Consider the following 25208-nt stretch of genomic DNA (forward strand, 5'->3'; position numbering starts at 1 on the left):
TACATCAAGACCTGAAAACATTACATCTGACAGCCTGGAGGCTAACATGACTTCTCCACCTAACTCTCTTTCAGAATCAGTTCAAGAAATCTTGCTGGAAGCACGCAGACGTTCCACCAGAAAAACCTATTCAGCCAAGTGGAAGAGATTCAGCATCTGGAATGCCAACAGGGGTAAAAATTAAGCATTACCGAGTATACCTCAGATTTTAGAATACTTGGCAGAACTATTTCATACTGGACTCTTATACTCTTCAATAAAGATTCATGCCTCAGCAATCTCAGCAAAATACAACTGTGACCCTCCAGTGTTTTCTCATCCTCTGCTAAGACAGTTTCTAAGAGGAATAAAGAATATCAAACTTCCCAGAAAACAGCCAGTACCTGCATGGGACCTCAATTATGTGTTGGAAAAATTAACTCTTCCTCCATTTGAGCCAGCAGCAACTTCAGAAATGCAATTTCTTTCATGGAAGACTGCCTTCTTATTGGCAGTCACATCTGCAAGAAGAGTTTCGGAGATACAGGCACTCATGGCAGTGCCTCCCTTCCTCATTTTTCATCAAGACAGAGTTTCTTTAAGAACCAATCCTACATTCATGCCAAAAGTTATTGCCAGGGTGTCTCTAAATCAAGCTATTCACCTGCCTACATTCTTCCCCAATCCTCAAAATAAGGGGGGGAAACTACTGCATACTTTGGACATACACAGACAACTACGTTACTACTTGGTCAGAACTAAGGCCACCAGAAAGTCTGACCAACTGTTTGTAGCCTATGCTGCTGGAGTGCAAGGAAAAGCAATCTCCAAACAAACAATTTCAAAATGGATTGGACATTGCATCAGATTCTGCTATTCTTTCCATGGAAAAGGTGTGCCAGCCAATATTAGGCCACATTCCACCAGAGCTATAGCCACTTCCACAGCTTTCCTAAGAGGAGTGGCAACAAAGGACATTTTAGAGGCTGCTACATGGAGCTCCGTGCATACATTTACCAAGCACTACAACCTGCCCTTATACTCCAGATCCCGAGCAGGCTTTGCTTCGGCAGTCCTGCAGGGGATTTTAGCTACACCATCCTTATCATAGTTCCATCCACCCCCAGCTTGGCTATGGTATTCAACCTATATGTTATGACTGCAGTTGCATTCTTGAAGGACATAGTACAGTTTTGTACCTACCATAAATGTAGATGTCCGATTAGATATGCAACTGCAGTCGGATTTTCCCACCCTCCTTACCTCTCTGTATCCTTCTTTTTGGGGCCCTACCCCTTTTCCCATTAGCTGGGGGTATTTCCTATGGTGTATCTGTTTATTACTGTTGTGCATGTTTGGGATTATTTTTATCCATTTACCAAATTTAGCCTTCCTAGGAGGGCACCTGGCATCTGTGGCAAGAAACACTGAAGAAGATGGCGTCGGCCGATGCCTTTATACTCCAGCCATTGTGATGTCGGAGAGGAGGCGACACCAGCCGACGCCGGACCCAGACTTTGGAATTCGGCCGACCAAGGGCTGCCGGAGGCAGGACAACCCATATGTTATGACTGCAGTTGCATATCTATCGGACATCTACATTTATGGTAGGTACAAAACTGTACTTTCAGCCACTTAAAATGCTAATAGTGTCTTAGGAAACTGCCTAGGGAAGAGTAATTTCAGCCTTCTGTTTAGGAGTTCATATCTGCTGAAAACTCATCTCTATATCTGCCATATGATCAGTACAGTTTTTGTCAGCACTATCTGTGTATGTCTAATTTGCATTTTGTTGTCCAGCGTAACACCTTCGATTTTCTTTAGGAACTGTTTGTCTGCTATTTCAGCTTGTAGTTTCTGTGCCTATATTGCTTGAATTCCTCTGAAGGTATTTTGAAAGCTGTGGCTCTGCATGTAGGTGAAGAATTGACTACCAGAGCTCATGTCTGTAATACTACATATACCACTTCTCCCATATTTCAGTAGTCTCATAATATACTGTTTTTATATTCCTACCCTCCTCAGTCAGCTTGAGAAGCCTCCTCTGAATTGCTTCCATGTCAAGGAAATTGCTATAGTTAGTCATTTAAGGTAACATTCTTAATTGCCAAGAAGCTTTGCAAATATCTTTATTCATGCACCCATACTATATTATTGACTGCCCATACATGATGTATGTCAGTAATTCAATAGCATTTTCGAGTGATGAGTAACTGAACACAAAATATTGAGCCATGCTGGTAACTTTTTTTCTGGAGCAAGCCCCTCTGTACCCCTGATGGATTTACACCCCCCCCAATATATATACCTATTCTAAGGTGTCACAGCAGTGGGAAAAAAAACTTCTACGCCTGTAAAGTTATTCCATTCATTTATATTCAGTTGCTCAGCACTCTGTAAAAAGTGCTGTTGATTGAATGACTGGCAATCCAATATTATGATGCTGTTGCCTGTTTGTTCTTGGTCCCCTTGAATAAAGGGACTACAGCAGCCACTGTAGGATCGATGCTGTACTATGCTGATCAGAGAAAAAGGTGTGGCTACAAATTTTGATCAGAAAAAGTGGCCCAGTGCCTGATTTGAGGCAGTGCAAGCAGCTGTGAATTTTTTTCAAATGTAAGGTGTGTGAAGCCGCTCCCAAGTTGTACTGCACTATTGTGACATAAGCCATTATGTTGGCTGCTTGGTGTGTGTTGTAATGCAGTTGTAAAAATCTGAAGCATAAGTACAGAATTTTGCAAACTTAAAAGAAAAAATCAGCTGATTGGGCTTTATGTAGGGATTTACAAGAATGTAAGATTTAGAATGTTAAGCTTTGACATGTTTGTTTGTTTCAAGTTCTGGAGCGTTTTCCAGAGCTGTTGCTGGAGGTGAGAATGTAGGTTGGAGTGGTAAATTGTTTAGATATGAATGTTAAGAAAGGTATTAAGAACAGTACTGAGGTTATGTAGTTTGCATCCTTGTATCTTAACCTTTTGCCTTGCATTTATCACTTGGTAACAGATGTAGCAACAGATTTTGTAACATGAAAGGTGTTTGTAGAAGCCGTGTTTGATTACTGTATGCTGTTAGGATAATTCTTTTTCTAGAAAGGGTAATTCTTCTTTTTCTAGAAAGGCTGAACGTTCAAGTGATGTGCATAAGAGCTAGTAGTGTTTAAGGGGTTACTGGTTGGCATAGTTTTTGTTTTCTGTTTTATTAAATTGGCGGAAGTTAGATTGAGAAAAGTAAGCAGTGAATCAGTGCAATCCTAGAGTAAACCAATACCATACAACATGAACAAACGGTCGCCTATGGGACCAGGACTCTCTGCTCTCTTTTGTCTGCCAGCAAACCACTTGTCGACCAGCATAGTACACAAAGGAATCCATTACTGTGTTAAAAACGAGCAAAGCCTGAAAACTGTCCAAGACAATAGCTTAAATGTTTTTAGCTTTGTTCAAGAAGTTGCATTGCACTGTTATGCATACAGATACCAATTGTGGATGTCTTGTTTTGAATTCATACATATTCCTTTGTAACATTTGTTATGGCTCCCCTTCGTGTGCATATTCACCACTGACCAGTGTGCTGTGTACCATGATGGTAGTTCCTGTCAGAGAAGCCTGGGCAATACCTTGTATTGGACAGTAAGGAACAGTATGTACATCTGGTGATTTTTCAGCAAGGCATGTACTGTATTTTAGTGCTAGTTCTGCCAGGAGGCACTTTCTGTGACTGGGCTGTAGTAACTCTTAAGTGGATAAATATTGTACATGACTGCTGAAACCTATACACCAATGTACCTGCTGGTCAGATGCGTATTGCACCTGAGCACTGATACCTGTCAAACCAAGCCCATACTCTACTTGTGCACTGGCTTCCTATCTGGTAAGCATGTCTGGTAGTGCTCCCTCTCCCTGTCAGTCACACACATGTTTTGGCTTGTTGGCTCATGTCAGCTTTGCATGTGCTATACTGTTTGTGCCTGCTGCTGGCAAGGTGAACTCCATTTTAATGGCAAAGAACACTGTGTGCTTTAGCTCTGCTTCCCATCATCCAACCATAATCTTCATCTCTGTGCTGCTTCCTGTTATCCAGATTTGAGCAGTTCCATACCGCTTGTCCTTTTTAAAGTTTATTCTGTACTCCATGCTGCTTCCCATCAGCCAAGCATGTGCTATACCTCAGTGCTGCTTCCAGTTAGCTAGAGATGTACTTTACCTCAGTGCTGCTCCTTATTTGTTGGAAGCATGCTGTTGCCCAGTATTGCATATTGCTAGCTTAGCGTATGCTATACCACAGCAGTCATTTCTTGTCAAACAGGTACTGAACCTTGTCACTGCTGCTTGTCATCAAAGCAAATGGTGTTGCCTCAGCACTGCTTCCTGTTGGCCAAACAAGTACCGTAAAAATCACAAGTTGAGATGATTAAATGATTTGTCTGAGCTCATTGTAACTTTACTGGTAAAGTGTGGGTTCTTCTCCTGAATTTTTTCTTATTTATAATGCAGAAAATTTTTCTGACACTTCATGATTCTTGCACCTTACATTTCTGACTCCTTCGGTTATTTATGTATTTGTCATTGGTTGTCTGTGGTGGAAAAGTGACGAGTTGGACTGTTTTCAGGTACAGCCTGGGATGGCACAGGTAACTGAAGGAACTAGTGAGTCAGCAAGCAACACAAAGTAGTAAAATAAAATTGACAACTAAGGCTCTACAATGAGTGGATAAGATACACTAGTGATGCTTTTCAAATTATTGTTAATGCTTAACAGTTTGATTCACAGTAATTGAACTCCATAATCATGCTGAAATTGATGTAAGAATATACATTTAAACAGTGTCAGTGTAAGGTTTTTGAATTTACTGTAACTCGGTACGTAAAAATCCACTACCAATCATTAGCGGACCGGAGTTCTGCTGTGGCGACCCCTTAACCGGGAAAAGCCGAAAGACACAAATTATGTATATATACATAAGTTTGTGTAACAGAGAGGTGTGAAGTGTCTTAACAGAGCGGTGTGAAGTAGGACTGAAGAAAGAATTACACTAGATAAATTAAATGTTAATTATTGTTTTCTAATTGTCCAATTCTGAATGTCGTTGCTCTGGTTCTCATGCTATGTTTCAGTTGTGGTCTCTTGTCTTTTTGTTGTCAAAAAAGATTTGGGTCTGTCTTATTGATCTCGATACAAGTGTTTTGAAGGATTATATAGGAGATCTTGAATGTCTCACTTACTACTTCTTAGAAACTTTTGTAGACCTTCCCTGAACACCCTTTTGAAGACTCAGATTTGATGTTAGACTGATTCTTCTGCATTGATTTACTTCTAATATCCTGGTGATTCGTTGTGGAGACGCTATGCTTTTTAAAGGAACAAATGCCATTTAAATTCTTCCATTTTAATTTATAAGCCGGATTAAAATTGGCATAAGCAATGTTATTTTCATAAGCAACCATTCTCTTCATAGCTTTTTATTTTTCCTTTCAGCAATCACTTTTCAAAGCGTTCCATCTGTTGAAAAATGTATTCCATATCGGTGGTGTTTGGTTGACAACAATTGTATTTGTTAATCTACTCTCTGAATATTTTTTTTTAATAATTAATTTTACGTTATTGTTAACTTCAGGAAACCCAGTCTAGATGTGTTATATAAAATGGGTCATAGCTGGGCAGTCCATTCGGAAAGAACCGAAGCCCCTTGGGTACGATTTTCAACTCGACACAGTATTGAAAATGCTTCAATTTCAAGATCAAGGGACTTGTATTTTCTTAACTTTTCCAGTTCACTGTACATTTCCTTTAAATCATCCGCATGCTCTTTGTTCCTAGTTGACCCGCTACACTTAAACAGATCATAGTTCATGTCCAGTGTAAAGGCATCGTCTTTAAATTTAGAACCAACATTTCCTGCTTTAGATGACAAGTCCAGACAATTAACTTCAATTACAGTATTTTGATCTTCATCTGAGTGTCTTGTTTTTCTCATCACCCATGATTTACTTTGAATGTGGAGCAACTGACTCGGAGATTTTTGTATATCACTCCTAGTTTCCAACAGGACTTGGAAAACATTTTGTTCCACAGAATGTGGTGTAGAATGAATTAAGTCCAATAACTCATCCCTCACTCCACTAGCCATCGGGACTTAGATAAACCGCTTATAAAACCAAAGTCACGCACCTGACTGGCAAATCAAAAAAACAAAACTACTAAAAATGTATTTCAAAAAGCATTTTATATTAATAACAAATATAGGAAATCTTGTGTATTAAAGTAGTTTTTTGTTCTGTCTTTTTAAGGCTCGTTTAAGTTAATGATTTGATTGTTATTGGTTGTCATGTATTTAGGGTTGTCATGTATTTAGGGTGATGTTCATCGTGCATACAGCTGCAGTCATAACAGATGGGTTCTCCTGCCGTCAGGCGGGTCCTCTGTCGGCCGAATTCCAAAGTCTAGGTCCGGCGTCGGTTGTCGTCGCTTCTTCCTTGACGTCAGCGCGACAGGGGTATAAAGGAACCAGCCAACGCCATTTTCTTCAGTCTTTCTTGCCGCGCGGTGCCCGAAGCAGAAGCAGTTCGCAAGTGCCGGTCGGCCAGCTCCTGAGATTACGAAAATTTGGAAACCGAAGTCTTCTTAAAAGCTAAATACCCCGTTGGGGAAACTTTTCTTGCCTCAGACCGATGTCAGACAAAGTTAATAATTGTATTTCTTGTGGGAAGCAAATACCGCATAAGGATTTCCATTCCCTCTGTATACCTTGTTTAGGCCCGGACCACGACGTCTCGGTCTGTCGCTTTTGTGCTACATTCAACAAACGCACTAAGCATCGGGCGGAGTTCGCCCAGCATTATTTTGGGAAAGCATTTAACTATACTATGTCGTCGGATACTCCGACTCCGGTTTTGTCTAAAAAATGCAAAGATAAGGACCGACACATGAGGTCCGCGGCCTCTACCGACACCACGCCAAAGCCGACTACACGTGGTCCGGTTTTCAACGAGGCGCCTACGCAGCCCCTGACTACCGACGACACTTCTTTGATGGTGTCTCCTTTGCCCGAGGTCGCAGGCTCCTCGGCCCACACCCCGACTACAGATAACGAAGCCACTCTTGGCATTGAAACTCAGAATGTGGACAGGTCCACCTCCACTCAAGGTGTCTTCAGACCTTCCTCTTCTTTCTCCATCAAGGCTTTCACTAAGTCTAAAGCAACCATGCACTCTAAGAGACCAGCTACACAGGGCCCATCTCCAGGCCCCATGCCTAAGAAACGGATGCTTAAAATGGCTGAGGATTTAATTACTCTTATCAGAGGTTCTCAGCCCCCACCGGACAAAAGGCCCAGAGTGGAGGAAGATTCCCCCTCCTCTGATCAGGGCTCCATTATTTCAGAGCACTCTGATGATCATGAACATTCTTACTCCCCTTTTGAAGACTCTGATGCGGAGGAATCCATCCCTTCTGTATCCCCCCTGAGGATTACTCATTTGGGGAAACTTTGCATACCTTAAGGGAACACTTCCACTGGGAAGGCCAAGATTATTCGGATTCCAAGAAAAGGCTCAGGGAATTTCTCTTGCTACCTCAGCACAGGCCTTTGGCTATACCTCCTGTCTTGGACATCCTGGATGATGTTTACTCGGAGGCCTGCCTTAACCCGGACTCTCTACCTCCAGCTCCAGTTAAGCCTGACAGGTACTACAGGGTTCCTGACTCGCACCAATTTCTATACAAAAGCCATGCTGCTGACCCAGAAACCATCTCACAGGGGCCCAAGGGAGTTAAGGCCTCCATTGCTAAAAATCCAGATCCTTAGAAAGGTGGGGAAAAAAGGTATATACCTCTGCTACCTTATCCATGAGGGCCTTAAACTGTCAGTTTCATATGCTAAAATACCAACAGTTTTTATCATCACAATTGAAAAGTAAAATGTCACAACCTGAACAACCAGACTTGAAGGAGTTGCAGGATTTGATGCATAGTGCAGAACAAGTGGGGAAGCATACCTTACAATGTGGTTTTGATGCTCTAGAGGCTTCATGTAGAGCCGCTGTTACAGGATCAGTCATACGCAGGCATGCCTGGCTCAAGGAACAAGCCTTGCTTGATCATGTCAAAGCTAAATTACTAGATGCCTCTCTTCAAAAGGATGTACTATTTGGTGCTAATGCTGAGGAGGTATTAAGGAAAATGGAGGAAAAGGCTAAATCAATGCAAACTGTGAAAGAATTTCTACAGGTACAACCCCCACGTTTTAGTAGAAATTGGCCTTCCAAAAACTGGTCCTTTCCTGCCACGGACAGATCCCAGAGAGGCAGATACAGGCGCCCAGGGGCAGAGGACAATCCCAAGGATCGTTTAGAGGCAGACAATGGCAAGCTCCTACACAAAGAGGTGGTGAGGATAACTCGCAATCTTTCAGAAAACAAACCCAATGACTTTCCCCTTTGCATGCCAACCAAGTCTCAAATGGCAGCCCCCTTAGGAGGAAAGTTGGCATTATTTTCAAAAAACTGGCATATTGTCACAAAGGACAAATGGATCCTGGACATTATAAACAGAGGCTACAAATTCCATTTTCACACCCTTCCAAAAATGAGAGGCATGCCAAACCTGCCACACAATCAAAGGGCAGAGGCACAAAGGCAAATTACAGATCTCATAAACATGAAAGCTATTCAAGAGGTACCTACGCATGAACAAGGTCAAGGTTTTTATTCCAGGCTATTTCTGGTGCCAAGGAAGGGAAAAGATTGGAGACCTATTTTGGACCTATCCATCCTAAACACATTTCTACTCGTACCAAAATTCAAGATGCTCACTCCACAGCAACTTCTTCCCATGCTGGGCAAGGTGTCTTGGCTGGTAACATTGGACCTCAAGGAGGCATACCTGCATGTCCCAATCAGACAAAATTGCAGAAGGTACCTCATATTTCTTGCAGGTTCAACCCATTATCAATTCTCTGCATTGCCCTTTGGCTTATCTACTGTGCCCAGAGTATTCACGAAATGCCTGGCATCAGTAATTGCCTACTGCAGACTTCAAGGGATACAAATATATGATGATATAGATGATTTGGCAGTTGAGACTTGATGCATGTTATGGCAAAGGCCTCAATGACCATATTTCCATCACCCCCGCATTAAAACTACTTGCAGCTGATCCAAAGAAACATGGGTGAATTAATAATATTAATAATAATAACAATTATAACAACAATAACTAGTACAAATATCAACAATTATTACTGGAGTATATATAAATTTTAACATTTTTATAATTTTTTATACTTGTATATATTTTTATATTTTCATATTTGTATGAGTGGGTACCAGTTTAACATATATATATTCATGGTTACACATTATATACGTTAGATTTTATTCAATATTATTTTTAATCAACATCTTTTTAATGATATTTATTGATATTTATATATATAATATTTATATATGTATATATTTATTTATATTTAATATATACATATTTGATTATATGTATGTACATATTTTTAATAGATTGAGACAAGAAACGAGCAACAAATTAATTGTTATGTTGTGCCCTTTATGTATATCCAAGTCCTTTGCATTTATGTGGACATTCTACCTTTAAACTTGAAACCTCAATTTAGGAGGTAATTAAATGCCAGCCAATTACACAGCTTAGTAAGTTCTTGAAAAGTTTTTGAAAATGTATAAATTATGAAATTTAAGTTACATTGATTCTGAAGAAGTCTCCTGAATAGGAGATGAAAGCGCTAAATCAGTATTAGTGAACTACATGTTTCGTGTATTGCTTTGTTTTATTTTTAACCTGTGGGCTTTTGTAATAAATATACCTTGTTTGTGATGACTTTGCATCGGTTTGGATTATTTGAGTCCTGGTAAAGTTTAAAGACAGCCTTTATTGTACCGAGTACAGTGTCCTGCATTTCAAGAGTTACGTTTTTGTGATTTTGGTTACAAGTTGTTTTTTTCGGTTGCTGGTTCGGTCACGAGGAGTCTTTCATAGATGGATAACAGTTCCCTGCTTAGCGAATTAATCAGGGTTATTCAAACCCATTCACAAACAGAGAATTCTCCACCTGGATCCGGCAACGAGATTCCATGTGCGCAGAGTAGCCCAAGTGAGGCAGGCGCGAATGTGATGGCGTCAGACGCCAAAAAAAGTAAGCGTGGTGGCGAGACTGGTAGAGATAACTTGCAAACAGAACCGAATGGTGGAACAGACTTTAGACATACCCGGAGGGGCAACAAAGACAATATACCAGATTTCTACCAGGACATGGACTTTAACACATGGCTAAACCAGTCGCTCAATGCTCACACTAAAGCTAAGAAGAATGTTTCGACGGGTAGCCTGACATACAAGGACAAATGCAAGACATTTAAAAGTTTGTTACTGAGATACAAAACCTTGGCTGTTGAAAATTGGTATTTTGATAAATGTGTTAAAGACAAAATTGTACCGAAAGGCTTGAGACTAAGTAAGTTTCCAAACAATTGTACTGATGATAAAATGTTTTTTAAAGCTATATGTGACATATTAAATGACTGTGGGCTGGCTATTATTAAAGTTATGATAAAGCATAACACTGAGATTATGGAAGATACTAAGAAAGAGGTAGATAAATTGTATAATGAGATTTGTAATGATCTTTTATTTTCAATAGATGAGTATAAAAATATGTATCACAGGGTGCTTCATGACATTGATTGCAACATTAATATTAATATGAACAGGAAATTAAGGAAATTGGAAAAGAGACTTGGATGCATATGAGAGGGGCTTTGCCTATTTTGGTGAAGTTAAAAAAGATAAAGGATATAATGTGGGACAATACCATAACAGCTATAGAAATAATAAATATCAAAATGGTGGAAAAGGCTGGGATGGTAGACAGAACTCAAATAATAGTGGATTGAATTTGTATAATATTGAATCACATTTTGAGGAGAATTATAGAGATAGTGATATAGGGGATGGTATCCCTTTAGAAATGGAAGAGCCGAGGAGGTCCGAGAGAATACGGAATCGGATCCAGCAACCCTCATATGCGCAAGTCACGGAGAACAGGAATACCAGATATATGGGGAGGACATACAGATAAGGGAAACTGATATCTCATACTTAAATGTTGAACAAATTATAACGGAAGTTACAGGAGAAAATCGACAGGATAGTATTATCAATACATCCAATAATTTTAATATTTTTAACTACAGATATTGTTATTACTGAAATTTATTTTAATTTATTTACAAAAGGGTTCTCTTTTGTGCCTACAAAAAACCCAGGATTGAAAATATATTATTGGATATAAATATTTTCACCCGTAAACTTAATTTCAAACATTTGTACAAGGGAAAACATTCACAATTTAAGGAAAATAGTTTAAAAAGGTTAAGCACATATAACCCTCCTCTTCATTACGAAATTATGAACTTTGAGAAATGTGTGGTCAATAGAATTAGGAAGGATTACAAGAAGGAACATACGTCTGACAACAATTTAACTAAAAATGAAATGGAACTATTAAATGAACTAAGTTATAATGAAAGAATCAGGGTTATGAAACCCGACAAGGGTGGAGGAGTTGTAATCCTGGACAAATGGGATTATACTAGAAGGATGATGGATATTCTGGACAAGGAGAATAAATATGAACTTGTTTCCAAGAATGAGATAAACATTTCTTACAATAAAATAGATTTGATATTGGAGGATAATTTATTACAAGGGTTGATTGATAAAGAATTATATCAATTTTTGAAAGTACCCAAACCTGTCATACCTGTTATCTTCGGTATCCCAAAAATTCATAAGTCCCTATGTGATCCACCTTTGAGGCCAATTGTTTCTTCGCAAGGTTCTAAGACACAACCATTAGCGATATATGTGGACACTAAATTAAAGAAATTATATAATAAATATAAACACATTTTAATTGATTCATGGGACTTTTTGTATAAAATTGGACAGAGTCCTTTTATGGATGATTTTATCTTTATTACTATTGATGTAAGGGATCTTTTCTCAGTCATCCCACAGATGGAGGGTTTAATGTGGTTTGAAAAGATGTTGACAGAGACAGATTTTTTAACAGCGGATGAGTATAGATTGGTCCTTGAAGATATGGAATTAGTTCTCAAATATAATTATGTATATTTTCAAGGGGATTATTATCACCAAAAAGAAGGGATTGCAATGGGGTCAGCATGCGCCCCAATATATGCCAACATTATCATGCTTTGTTGGGAGAGAGAGTATGTTTTTAGTTCAGAATTTAGCCAATATATTAAATATTTTCATTTCCTAGATGATATTTTTGTTTTGTGGAATGGTTCCTATGATAGTATTAGTACGTTTATAGAATATATCAACAATACTACCAGTTTCCTACAGTTTACATACCAAACCGGGGAAGATACGACACATTATTTAGATGTTAAATTAGAAAAAGATTATCAGAATAAATGTTACAAATCTAATATTTATAGAAAAGAACATTATTCTAACTCATATCTGCATTTTGATAGTGATCATCCCTACCAACTAAAAAAGAATATAGTCAAAGGACAAATGATTAGAATGGCTAGAATGATCTCGGATACCAATGAATTTTTGAATGAAATTAATAATGTTGAAAAAATGTTTTTGGAAAGGGGATATCCATCAGAATTTATTAAACCAATTAAGAAATATGTCCAGTTAGGAAGGGGTAGTAAATATGTCCCTCTGTTGAATAAAGATGATACTTTGATGGACACTAATCAAAATAGGAGAAGAAGATCATTCAGTAGGCAGGAATCTAGTAACACAGATATACCAATGTATTTCAGAGTTAAATAAAATATAGTTATAGGAGGAGTAAAAATATTAAGAATATTATTGAAAATAACAATAGTAAAGTAGGAGGGACATGTAATAAACTAGGAACTTTCAAATGTGGGAGATGTGCTCAATGTACTTATATTGCTGGTTGTAAAGAAGTTAGTATCCCCAGTATAGGAATTACTTTAAGGGGAAGGAAATACAATAGTTGCTACTCAAAAGGAGTAGTTTATGTGGCCTTCTGTAAAACTTGTTGGAGTTACTATATAGGTAAAACGGAACGCCACCTTAGGACCAGAATCTATGAACACATCAGAGATATCAACAGACATTGTGTAAATAATGCACTGTATAGACATGCATTAACATGTAAGGAGGCTAATTATAAATTCTGGGTTATAGAAGAAGTAGCATATCCAGAAAGAGGGGGTGATTGGGAAACATTATTGGAATTTCGTGAGATGATTTGGCAGTTGAGACTTGATGCATGTTATGGCAAAGGCCTCAATGACCATATTTCCATCACCCCCGCATTAAAACTACTTGCAGCTGATCCAAAGAAACATGGGTGAATTAATAATATTAATAATAACAATTATAACAACAATAACTAGTACAAATATCAACAATTATTACTGGAGTATATATACATTTTTATAATTTTTTATACTTGTATATATTTTTATATTTTCATATTTGTATGAGTAGGTACCAGTTTAACGTATATATATTCATGGTTACACATTATATACATTAGATTTTATTCAACATTATTTTTAATCAACATCTTTTTAATGATATTTATTGATATTTATATATAATATTTATATATGTATATATTTATTTATATTTAATATATACATATTTGATTATATGTATGTACTTATTTTTAATAGATTGAGACAAGAAATGAGCATCAAATTAATTATGTTGTCCCCTTTATGTATATCCAAGTCCTTTGCATTTATGTGGACATTCTACCTTTAAACTTGAAACCTCAATTTAGGAAGTAATTAAATGCCAGCCAATTACACAGCCTAATAAGTTCTTGAAAAGTTTTTAAAAATGTATAAATTATGAAATTTGTTAAGATACATTGATTTTGAAGAAGTCTCCTGAATAGGAGATGAAAGCGCTAAATCAGTATTGGTGAACTACATGTTTCGTGTATCGCTTTGTTTTATTTTTAGCCTGTGGGCTTTTGTAATAAATATACCTTGTTTGTGACTACTTTGCATCGGTTTGGATTATTTGAGTCCTGGTAAAGTTTAAAGACGGCCTTTATTGTACCGAATACAGTGTCCTGCATTTCAAGAGTTACGTTTTTGTGATTTTGGATACAAATATACCCCTATTTGGACGACTGCCTGATCCAAGCGGACAGCAAGCACATTCTTCTGAAACATCTGGCTTATGTAATAATGTTGTTGAACTCTCTGGGATACACAGTCAACAAAAAGAAATCAAGGCTAATACCCTCTCGGAAGATAATTTTCCTGGGTGCCAATTTGGACACAAACACCCAGATGTCCTACCTCACGCCAGAGAAGCAGGGGCAACTAATTCAATACTTCAGAACACTAGCAAATTGCACCAGGCTGACTGCAAGGAAAATCCTGCAGGCTCTGGGATTCATGGCATCTTGCATCTTACTAATCCCATGTGCAAAGCTGCATATGAGGAAACTGCAATGGTACCTGAAAAACATATGGTCTCAACACAGCCACAGTTTGGAAACAATAATACCACTAATTCCATGTCTGCAAAAGAAATTTCTGTGGTGGGCTCAAGCATGTCAAACAAACACAGGTCTTCCATTCAGCAAGCCTCAAACAAATCAAGTCATCACAACAGACGCCTCGGACTACGCCTGGGAGGCGCACATGACAGATCGGTGCATTCAGGGCAAATGGTCCCAAAAAGAAAAGCACCTTCACATCAATCAAAAAGAAATGCTAACAGTAATAAATGCTATTACAGCTTTCAAGGACCTTCTACAACCAGGTCAAGTATTGATAAGAACGGACAACACCACAGTTATGTGGTACATAAACAAACGGGGAGGAACACATTCTTACCCCCTATGCAGACTGGCCATGTCACTTTGGAACATGGCCATGGACTTACAAATGGAACTACAAGCACAGTACTTGCCAGGCAAGGAAAACACGCTGGCAGACAACCTAAGCAGGAATATGACAGATCCACACAAATGGAAATTGCATCCAAAAGTTTTTACAGAAATAATCCAAGAATGGGGAAGGCCAGACATAGATCTCTTTGCCTACCACAAAAATCATCAATTGACAAAATTCTGCTCAAGGATTTTCCATCCAAAGGCCTGGAGAGTGGACGCTCTCTCTTTCAGTTGGACATCAATGACAGTTTATGCCTTCCCACCTCTTCCTCTACTGCCCAAAGTTCTATTGAAAACCAGAGCAGACAGACCAAAGATGATTCTCATTGCTCCGGACTGGCCAAGGCAACACTGGTACCCACTTCTGAGGAGCCTGACGCATTCCCCACCATGGACCCTGCCTCTAATGCATCTTCTTCTAACTCAGCACAGCTTCAAAACTCTTCATAGCCAGCTAAAAACACTCAATCTAGCTGCATGGAAGATTCCTTAGCATCACAATAGGCCCTACTCTCCAAGGAGGTGCAGGATGTCATTTTGGAGGCCAGAAGGCCATCAACTAGAAAAGCTTACTCCGCAAAATGGAAACATTTTTGTGTCTGGAATGAGAAAAAGGGCCAGGATCCTGGAAAACTGAATTTACCTCAAATACTACAATATTTGGATGAACTGCTAAGCAGTGGACTTTCATTCTCCTCCATCAAAATCCATGCATCAGCCATTTCTGCAGAATACAACACTGATCCACCTTTATTCTCTCATCCTCTCTTAAGACAGTTCCTCAGAGGGGCTAAGAATTTAAGACCTCCAAGGAAACAACCAATACCTGCTTGGGATCTTAATTTCATTCATGAAAAATTGATCTTGCCTCCCTTTGAGCCAGCTGCCTCATCAGATTTGCAATATTTGTCCTGGAAAACAGCTTTCCTTCTGGCTATCACCTCAGCTCATAGAGTTTCAGAACTACAGGCTCTCATGGCTGTCCAGCCTTTTATCATCTTCCATCAGGACAGAGTTTCCTTACGAACCAACCCGTCCTTTATGCCTAAAGTGGTATCCAGGGTAGCTTTAAATCAGGCCATACATTTACCTACTTTTTATCCTAATCCTCAAAACAAAGGGGAGAGATTACTACATTCCTTGGACATCCACAGACAACTACGTTATTATTTGGACAGAACAAAGCCTTTCAGAAAATCAGAACAGCTCTTTGTGTCCTATGCGGTAGGAGCTCAAGGAAAGCCAATTTCCAAACAGACAATCTCAAAATGGATAGCCCACTGCATACGCTTTTGCTATTCCTTTCATGGTAAAACTGTACCTACGGGCATTAGAGCTCATTCCATCAGGGCCACCGCCACCTCTGCAGCCTTCCTCAGAGGAGTTCCTACCAAGGATATTTTGGAAGCAGCCACTTGGAGTTCTGTGCATACCTTCTCCAAGCACTACAACCTACCATTATACTCCAAATCTAGAGCAGGCTTTGCCACTGCAGTCTTGCAGGGCATTTTGGCTCCTCCTAGTTCCACCTAGTACCTACCACCCCTTTCTTAGCTTTGGGATTCTACCCATCTGTTATGACTGCAGCTGTATGCACGATGAACATAGTACAGTTTTGTACCTACCATAAATGTAGATGTTCGAGTGCTAATACAACTGCAGTCCAGGTTTCCCTCCCTCCTTCCCCTCTTGGGACAGGCCTATAGGCAAACACATCCTCATACAACCTGATTGGGGTATTCATTTATGATGTATTTGCTTGCAACTACTGTATTTTGATTATATTGCACTGCATTATTACACAAATTTATGTATTGCCTTCCTTCTGGGGGCACCTGACATCTGGGGCAAGAAAAACTGAAGAAAATGGCGTCGGCTGGTTCCTTTATACCCCTGTCGCGCTGACGTCAGGGAAGAAGCGGCGACAACCGACGCCGGACCTAGACTTTGGAATTCGGCCGACCGAGGACCCGCCTGACGGCAGGAGAACCCATCTGTTATGACTGCAGCTGTATTAGCACTCGAACATCTACATTTATGGTAGGTACAAAACTGTACTTTTTTCACTGTGGAAATTTTTCTGATGGTCTGAATTAACGAAAGCATGTAATATGTTTTAATATTCTAAACCAGTTTTAGTTCCTCGCTTTTAGCTTAGTGGTTTTTAGTAGGTTTGGTTTTCGATTTGCCCCTGTCAGGTACGTGATTTTGGTTTGTTTTATAAGCATTGGTTTATCTAAGCCCCAATAGCTAGTAGAGCGAGGGACGAGTTGTTGGATGGTTCATTCTACACCAGGTTCCATGGAACAAAATGTTTTCCAAGTCCTGTTAAAAACGATGAGCAGCGTACAAAAATCAATTGTTCCATATTCAAACTAAACTGTGGGCAATGAGAAAAGAAACCAATAGATGAACCCTCTGTATATAATCCTACGTTAGTACACACCTTGAAAGTCTATGAGACGGTGTGTGAAAGAAATTTTAGAACGTTATTAAATAAAAGTGAAGGCCATTTTTTTTAATTTGAATTCTAGTGAAAGAAAAACATTAAGAGCTAACAGAAAATAAAGAATTAAAAGTTATGAAAGCTGACAAAGGGGGGTGGTGTTAATGGACCAAGTTTTATAGGCGTTTTTCTAGATCAAGGATTATGTAAGTTTTGCAGTATTGAGTGTTCGAAAGTTGGAATTTTATTTGAAATTCGTAAAATTCATAAAGAACCAAGTCACCCCCCCCCCCTTTTTTTTTTAGACCTGTAGTGTCAGCACCTAATTATATAACAGAAGGGATTTCTTTAGTTATTGATGCTGTTCTTAATCCTGTATGTCGGGAGTTAAAATCTTATTTTAAAGATTCCTGGTAATTTTTGTATCAATTTAGAATTTTTAATTCCAAGTATAATTACAGCCCTGATTTGAACAGTATGTGTACCATAGATGTTTGTTCTCTGTTTACTTCCATTCCTCATGATTTGGGAGTCGAGTATGTAAGAGCGTATTTGCACAAGTTTATTAAATTATCTAGTGCAAGTATTCGTTTCTATTGTACAATGTTGGAAATTTTATTAGACAATTTTGTTTTTTTGTAATAAATTTTACAAGTATAAGAAAGTTGCGATGGGGTCCTCTGCAGCCCCTTCTTTTGCCAGTGTTATGGGTTGTTGGGAACAGGTAACCCTGAATAATAGTGGACACGAGAGTGAATGTATATTTTAATTGGTTTGTGATTAATTTTTGTTTTTTTTTTTTAATAGAAGGTACTGAGGATGATTGTACTTGAATTGATTAACAAAGAATGTGAATTTTTGAAGTTCATTGTAGGAGGAGTAGGTAATATAGTGAACTTTTTAGATATCACTTTTTAGAATGGAATTATGAATTTGGTCAGTTTATAGAAAATACTTTTACTAATAACTATCTACACTATAGGAGCAATCCTCTTTTGTTTATGAAAAAATATCCCCAGAGGACAGTTCATTCCAGCAAGCAGAATGACATCTAATGATATGAAATTTTAGAGAAGATAGAGAATTTATAACAAAATTTGTTTTGGTCCGGGGTTGCAAACAGGAGATTCTTGATAAAATTAAGAATCTTCTTCCAGTGAGATCACAATTAAAAGAAATGCTGAATTCCCACCTATTCTCAAGGAGACTTTTGTAATTAGAGAGACGCAATTATGTTGAAAGGAAGTGTTTTGCAATTTGGATATGACAGTAGACAGCTGTGCTGTATCATTAAGAATAATTGAGGCATTCTAGAGGGTAATAAAGAATTATATATAAGTAGTGGGCAAAGCACCTAGTTTTGTTACAAGAACAGTATAAGTATGAAAACACAGAAGGATAATATGGAAAAAAAAGTTTATTTACAAGTAAATATAAAGGGTTGTATAAATGTAGTGAATGTAAAACATGTCGCTTTATTTTAGAAGGAACTTTCATCCATTTAGATAAATTATCCCATATATTACCAGTATTAGGTAGGTTTAGTTATATGACTATTGGGGTGTTTTATATTAGTATATGTTCGGGTTGCAGTACTTTTTATGTAGGGATAACAAAAATGTTGCAAGATCGAATTAAAGAGCATCTCTACAGTATTAAAATTAAAGAGAAGAGAAATGCCCTTTATAGACATTATTGAATGTGCCCATTATAAAAAGTTTTTATTTTCTGTTTTATTACAAGTGTTGGGTTATTATAGAGAGGTGACTTTAAGAACGTATTAGAACAGAGAAAAGCAATATGGCAATTAGAATTGGGGACTGGTAAATATCCTGAAATAAATTGTTAATATAAAATGCTTTTTGAAATATAGAAAACATGTTTTAAACAAAAAATTGTGTTGTGTAATAAGTTTGACTTATTGTCTTTTTAAGAAGTGTTTAAGTTGATTTGATCTTATTGGTTGTGTTTTTCACTGTGACAGTTTTTCTGAAGAAGTCTGAATTGACGAAAGCGTGAAAAAAAAAATTTTAATATGCTAAAGCAGTTTTAGCCTAGTGGTTTTTAGTAGTTTTGGTTTTTGATTTGCCACAGTCAGGTACATGATTTTGGTTTGTTTTATAAGCTTAGAGAGTGTATAACAAGGAAGATAACAGGGGATCCTGTAGAAGTATTAGAAATATTTCAGAAATTCTGTGAAAGTCTGTATAAAGCAGAGAAGTATGGAAATCAAGGAAAGGTACAAATGGAAATTTTTATGGAAGAATAGAGGATGCTGAAGTTAGAGGTAAAGGAGGATGATAGGAATAGATGAGATAAAAAATGGTGATGTATAACCAAGCAGGAAAGCATCCAGGAATAGATTGCGTTCCTGTGGAAGCTAGGAGGGGAAAAACTGAAAAAAAAAATCTGGAAGGTTTTGTTTAATAGCATTTTAAGAGAAGTACCAACATCTGGAAGAAAGTGATCGTAGCTGTAATTGCTAAAGAGGGTAAAGATGCATCAGACCCAGCTTCATACAGGACCATTCCAATATTAACACATGATTATAAAATGTTTGTCTATAATGGCTGAAAGAATGGCAAAATTGATGCCAAAGGTGATGGATATGGATCAGTGATGTTTTTGTGGAGGGGAGGCAAACATTTTATAACATTAAAAAAAACTGATCCAGAGGGAAGCAGAATGTTTATATAAAAAAAAAAAAAAAACACTGTTGGGTCTTGATGTAGAGAAAGCAGTGGGACTTTGAGCAGAACAATGGAGGCATTTGCATTCCTTGGTAAACTTATAAGTTTGATTAGGAGGATATGTGAGTGATCAGAGGTGAAAATGAAAGTGGGTGGGGTCCTCTGTGATCTCTGCTTGAGTGGAGGAACCAGGCAGGGGTGTCCTCTCCCCCCATTGTATTTAGAACCACTGGCAAGGAAAATAAGGGACTCAAATTCAAGCATATAATTTAGTGTAGTACTCAAGAAAAGCTGGGTCTCTTTGCAGATGACATTATTTTAAACCTGACAAAACCAGAAAGGGACATTACAGTGCTGTAGAACATAGAGACATCTCAAATCTTTTTGGAATACAAAATTAATGAAGCTAAAACAAAGGCAATAGTAGTAAATTATGTACCCGCATACAGATTTTTTCAGCAGTATCTGTACTTATGAGGACATGATAAAATGAAGTATTTAGGAGTATGGGTTAAAATGATTTTCTGGTGTGGCAGCTAAGGATATGTGGGATAAGACTAAAGATAATACAAAAACTGAGAATGTGTAAGTTTTTATGTGAATAGCGATAGTAAGATACAGGCTGTTTAAAATGTTTAGTCCTTTTAATCTTGTACTCAAGGCAGGCATATTTTTATAAACGAGAGAAGTTGTGGGTAGCAGTTAGTAAAGAGCTGAAGGATTTTATCTGGGAAGGGAAGATGGCAAGAGTCAAGTGGGATAAGCTTATTCGTCCAGTGGAATAGGGTGGATTGGAATTACTGGATTTGAAGGGGTATCTTACAGCAACACAGTTAAGGCTCCTATACATAGCACAAGCAGAAAACTGCAAATCAAAGTGGGAAGAGATGATGGTGAAATGGGGGGAGGGCTATAGAAACAAGGAGAAACTGGGGTTTTGGATGCAAACCTTTGAGAATAACAATCCTACAGAATATTGTATTCATGAAGTAGCGGAAAATATTCTAAGAACTAAGCCAACCTGGAAACTGAGAGAGGTGAATCTGTCAATAGGGATGACTGCAATTAGGGATACAGACAATAGGTAAGAGGGGGCTGTTTTTTGTTGGAGAAAACTGGCAAAAGAACCAATGTGTTGGGAGCAATGAACCAGAGAAGGAAAGGAATAGGATGGGAAGATGCCACTAACTTATTTGGACTGCAGTTTAGAGATTCCCTTCCCTATCAAGGATTGATGTAAGAGTATAGGCGAAGAGAAAGAAATAGGAGTCCTAAATGAAAGACTAGCACTGGTAGAGTTTAGTAGAATCTAGAACAAAAGTTGCTATTGAGAAAGGAATAATTAGTAGAGCGTATAAAATATTGCATGATAACTGTAAGAATCGGAGGAGGTTAGAAAGTATTGGGAAGATTAGACTGGATAAGCAATTCACAAAGAATTGTGAGGGAAATATGTGCGTCTCCCAAATATGCAACAAAGTTTAAAAGATTTAGGATCTTTGCTTGGAAGTGTTTACATAGATATTTTTATATCCGAAGTAAGACTCTAAAGAATTTTTACTTTGGTAGACAGTAAATGTTGGAAGTGTGATGGGAAAGTAATAGGTAACTGGGAATATATTTTTTGGGAATGTAGGGAATGAACTGGCAGACTTAAGATTCCCTGCAGACTGCTCTGTCGGAAATGCTGGGTGAGCAGATTGGTGTAACTAAGGAAATTTAGTTTTTTGAGCTGAGGCTTTGCCGAGTCTAATCATGGCTCCCAAAAAAGCAATTACTAGAAAATGGAAGTCAAAAGTCTAAACCAACTTTACTAGAGGTAGTGAAGATATTAACAAAGACAAAATTGGAATGGGGATCTTTAGAAAAGGGTGAGGGTAAATTAAATAGGAAAAAAGTGGGACGTGTGGTATCAATACATGGGCAGAGAAGGATTGAGGTTTAAAAGAAGGCAGGATTGGAATGCGCTATGCAGTGGTTGACTGACAGTGTGAAACAGGGCACCTGTGTAACACTGAAAATTCTTTGGGGATAGTGCCCTCAACCCTCCTGGACATGGGCAGTCATTACTAAATGCAGTCCTGGGTATTGACTAGTATATCTATGGTATTACATCGAGACGAAACGGCTAAGCTTGAAATGACCTCCAGGTCAATAGCCTAGTAAACTTCTATGATTCTGTGATAAATGTATAATGTTTGCAGCTACAGTTGTCAGCATGGCTTGTAATGTGTAATATTTACAGCTGAGATTGTGCTGTTATGGTTTACTTTCATTTATATAAATATAAGATTGCCTGTCATACGATGATCTAATAAAGATATTTCTTGTTTAAAAAAAAAAAAAAATTGACTCCCCGCACTTCATCCACCAGCTCCATCTTGGCGGGAAATACTTTTCCTGAATTACCAGTAACTTTACAATCTCTGGCTTCCTAATGAGTTAACTAGTACATTTATTTTCAATAACTTTGCAAGTCTGTCACCTCTGCTGTTTTTGAGAATAAGTAATCTCATTCCCATTAAACTTCTGGAGTAGACCTTGCACCATGTAATTCTGTCTGTAAATGGCCTTAGTCTTTCGTCTGTGTAAAGATAGGATGTAGAGCTGATGCTACCTGTCCTACCATGGATTGAAACTCCCCATCTAACTGCGACAGCGATTAGTCTGAGACCCCCCCCCCCCCCCCCATGGGAGAGACGAGTAAGAAAAAAATTCAGCTCCTTTTCCATCCCTCTGCTACCTTCTCAAGTGCCCATTTCCTTAGGCCAGTCCACCTATCCTGGGCTGCATGCAAGATGTGCCTTAGAACTGGCAGTGGATGAAGTCACCCCCCCAGCCCCACCCCCTTTCATTTATCTTTGTAACTCCATAAGCTTTCTTGACTATCAGTTTAATGTTCGTAGTTAATTCCTATGTGCAGCTTCCCTGTAGGCGCACTATATACATCTGTTACCGTTTCCCCCAGAAACTGCCTTGTTGATCAAAAACGCTTGAGTACTTTTCTTTATTCTTCTGTCTGAATGGTAAGACAGTCTAATCATTTTTTTCAGTTTGCCTTATCAATTTAATACCATTTAGTCATCTAAACCAGTAAGACTGTTTTCCCATGAAAAAATGCAAAGATGCTTCCTTCTGCGGTAACTGTACATATGTTGTTTTAGAGCTATCTAAATCAAATAGTATATGTGTACTTTTTTTCTTGTCTGTAAATATTAGCTGATCCTTGAATGTAGAATTGCATTTAAATGAAAGTTAGAATAAGCACTGACTCTGGGTTTTTGTTTCAACAGCTGAGAAGTACAAGAATGCATCTGCAATTACAGATGGTGATAAGGCTACAAAGAATGCAGAACCTCTCATCAACCTTGATGGTAATTAATTCCCTAGAGTAACAAACATGAAATATGATTTTCAATGAAGACGGCACTGACTTTCTTGCCTGCAGATAGACACAGTTAAAAAGCAATTTTTAGAGCCATTTTTAATTTGAAGGCTCACAAGGTTTCCATCTTTTTTGTACAGTAATAGCTTAGATTTCTAATCATTTAGATTACGTTTGTTTTAGTTAGAGGGTATGTATAGTGCTGATAAGCAGATGTTTTTAGTAGTATTCCTTTATAGGAGCTTGCTGTATTAAAATTATTTGGTTGTTTTGGTCATAATTTTTTGTATACTCCTAAAGTTATTTGGCAGTATTCCATATTAGCTCTTGAATGTTTTAGTACTAGAATAATTGAGAACCGTGTAGAAAATGGCCTATTCAACTAACTGTTTCTGAATGTGTATGCATTTTTTGTGTTGCAGTTAACAACCCCGACTTTAAAGCTGGCATTTTATCTTTGGCAAATCTTCTTCAAATCCAGCGGCATGATGACTACCTTATGATGCTTAAGGTTAGTAATTGTAGGCATTTTGGATATGCAGTACTCATGCACACTGAGTATGGTACATTATTTTGGCATGGTATTGAAAGATTCCTCTGCTGCACGTGTTGCATTGTCTCTAAAAATTCAAACCATGAATCTGACAGTCAGGAATTGCAGTTTATATTCAGCAGGAAAACAAGAACCTTAATTATAAACTGCTTGTGAAGTGAAAGCAATATGCATTACAGAGATTTTTGAATATGTGCATGTTTCTGAATATTGCCAGAGACAGATGTTTGTGATTTATTTTGTTTAGTTTTGTTAGATTTACCTGAAGTCTCAGTTCTAATCTTTCAGCATTTTTAGGTAGTGTTGTTTGTCTTTGCCTACTGAAGGTGATACTTTTTTTCATTTTGATGTACTTCAGTAAAGTAAGCAGTAAGTGCTGTCATAAAGACTGTACCTTCACCACCCAAATGATGCTCACCTGCACTGTTTGTGCTGCTTGGTGGTGGTAGGCAGAAGACTTGGACTGTATTAATTCTGATTCTTTAAAAAAATTGATAGAAGAGCACAAAAATGGTTACTGTGTAACATTTTATATGATAACCAAAATTAATGGAGTTAGCTGAGTCTAAGGATAGGCAAGATGTTCCGAGCATTTACGTTGTGTCTTGAAACACTGGACTTTGTTTTTCCACCCATTTGGAGACGTGACTTTTTCCATCTCAGCTCCTCAGTACCTCTGTGTATTTTTTCTAAGGTGTTTTTGAAATAAACTGCTTTGGGGCAGAATGTTATAGAAAATGGCAAATATTTGAAGACATTACACCTTTTATACCCCCCGCACACACACTTTAATGTCAACCCCAAGGTGTCGGTGTGATCTTGTTTTTGTTCAGTTACAATCTAGGGATCTGTCACTTTTTCTGACTTTGGAGATGGACTTATAATGGTTATCTCTGGAATGAATTTTGGTTAACCAGGCATCTCAGCTTAAACAGTCTACTGTTCATACAGTAGACATCTATGTCTGACTGATGTGGAATGCTCCTTTATTTGTTTCGCTGAACAGTCTAATGCTTATTTACTGGTTGAACGTAAATTCAATATATCTGGACAGACTTTTTTCAAGAAAAGAAAAAGGGACGTTACTTGTCCTTTTCTTGCACATAAGTGGAAGATCCTGCATTTTTTCTGATATTGAGTGTGATTCAGAGCTTTTAATTCACATTACACATCTGAGAATATTTGTATTTCAA

At 38.0% G+C, this 25208-nt stretch overlaps 1 protein-coding gene across 1 annotated transcript in view; it reads left to right on the forward strand.

The window, feature by feature from the left end:
- The window catches only part of RTRAF (RNA transcription, translation and transport factor), a 558130-nt gene that overhangs the window by 270748 nt on the left and 262174 nt on the right, over positions 1 to 25208 (forward strand). The window contains exons 4-5 of the mRNA XM_044074328.1: positions 23371 to 23451; positions 23885 to 23973. Coding sequence (XP_043930263.1) covers positions 23371 to 23451; positions 23885 to 23973 — 170 coding nt within the window. The remainder of the gene's footprint in view (positions 1 to 23370; positions 23452 to 23884; positions 23974 to 25208) is intronic.

The sequence above is a fragment of the Protopterus annectens genome, chromosome 6.part0, assembly GCF_019279795.1.
Source record: "Protopterus annectens isolate FY-2018-M chromosome 6.part0, PAN1.0, whole genome shotgun sequence".
Lineage (NCBI taxonomy): Eukaryota > Metazoa > Chordata > Ceratodontiformes > Protopteridae > Protopterus > Protopterus annectens.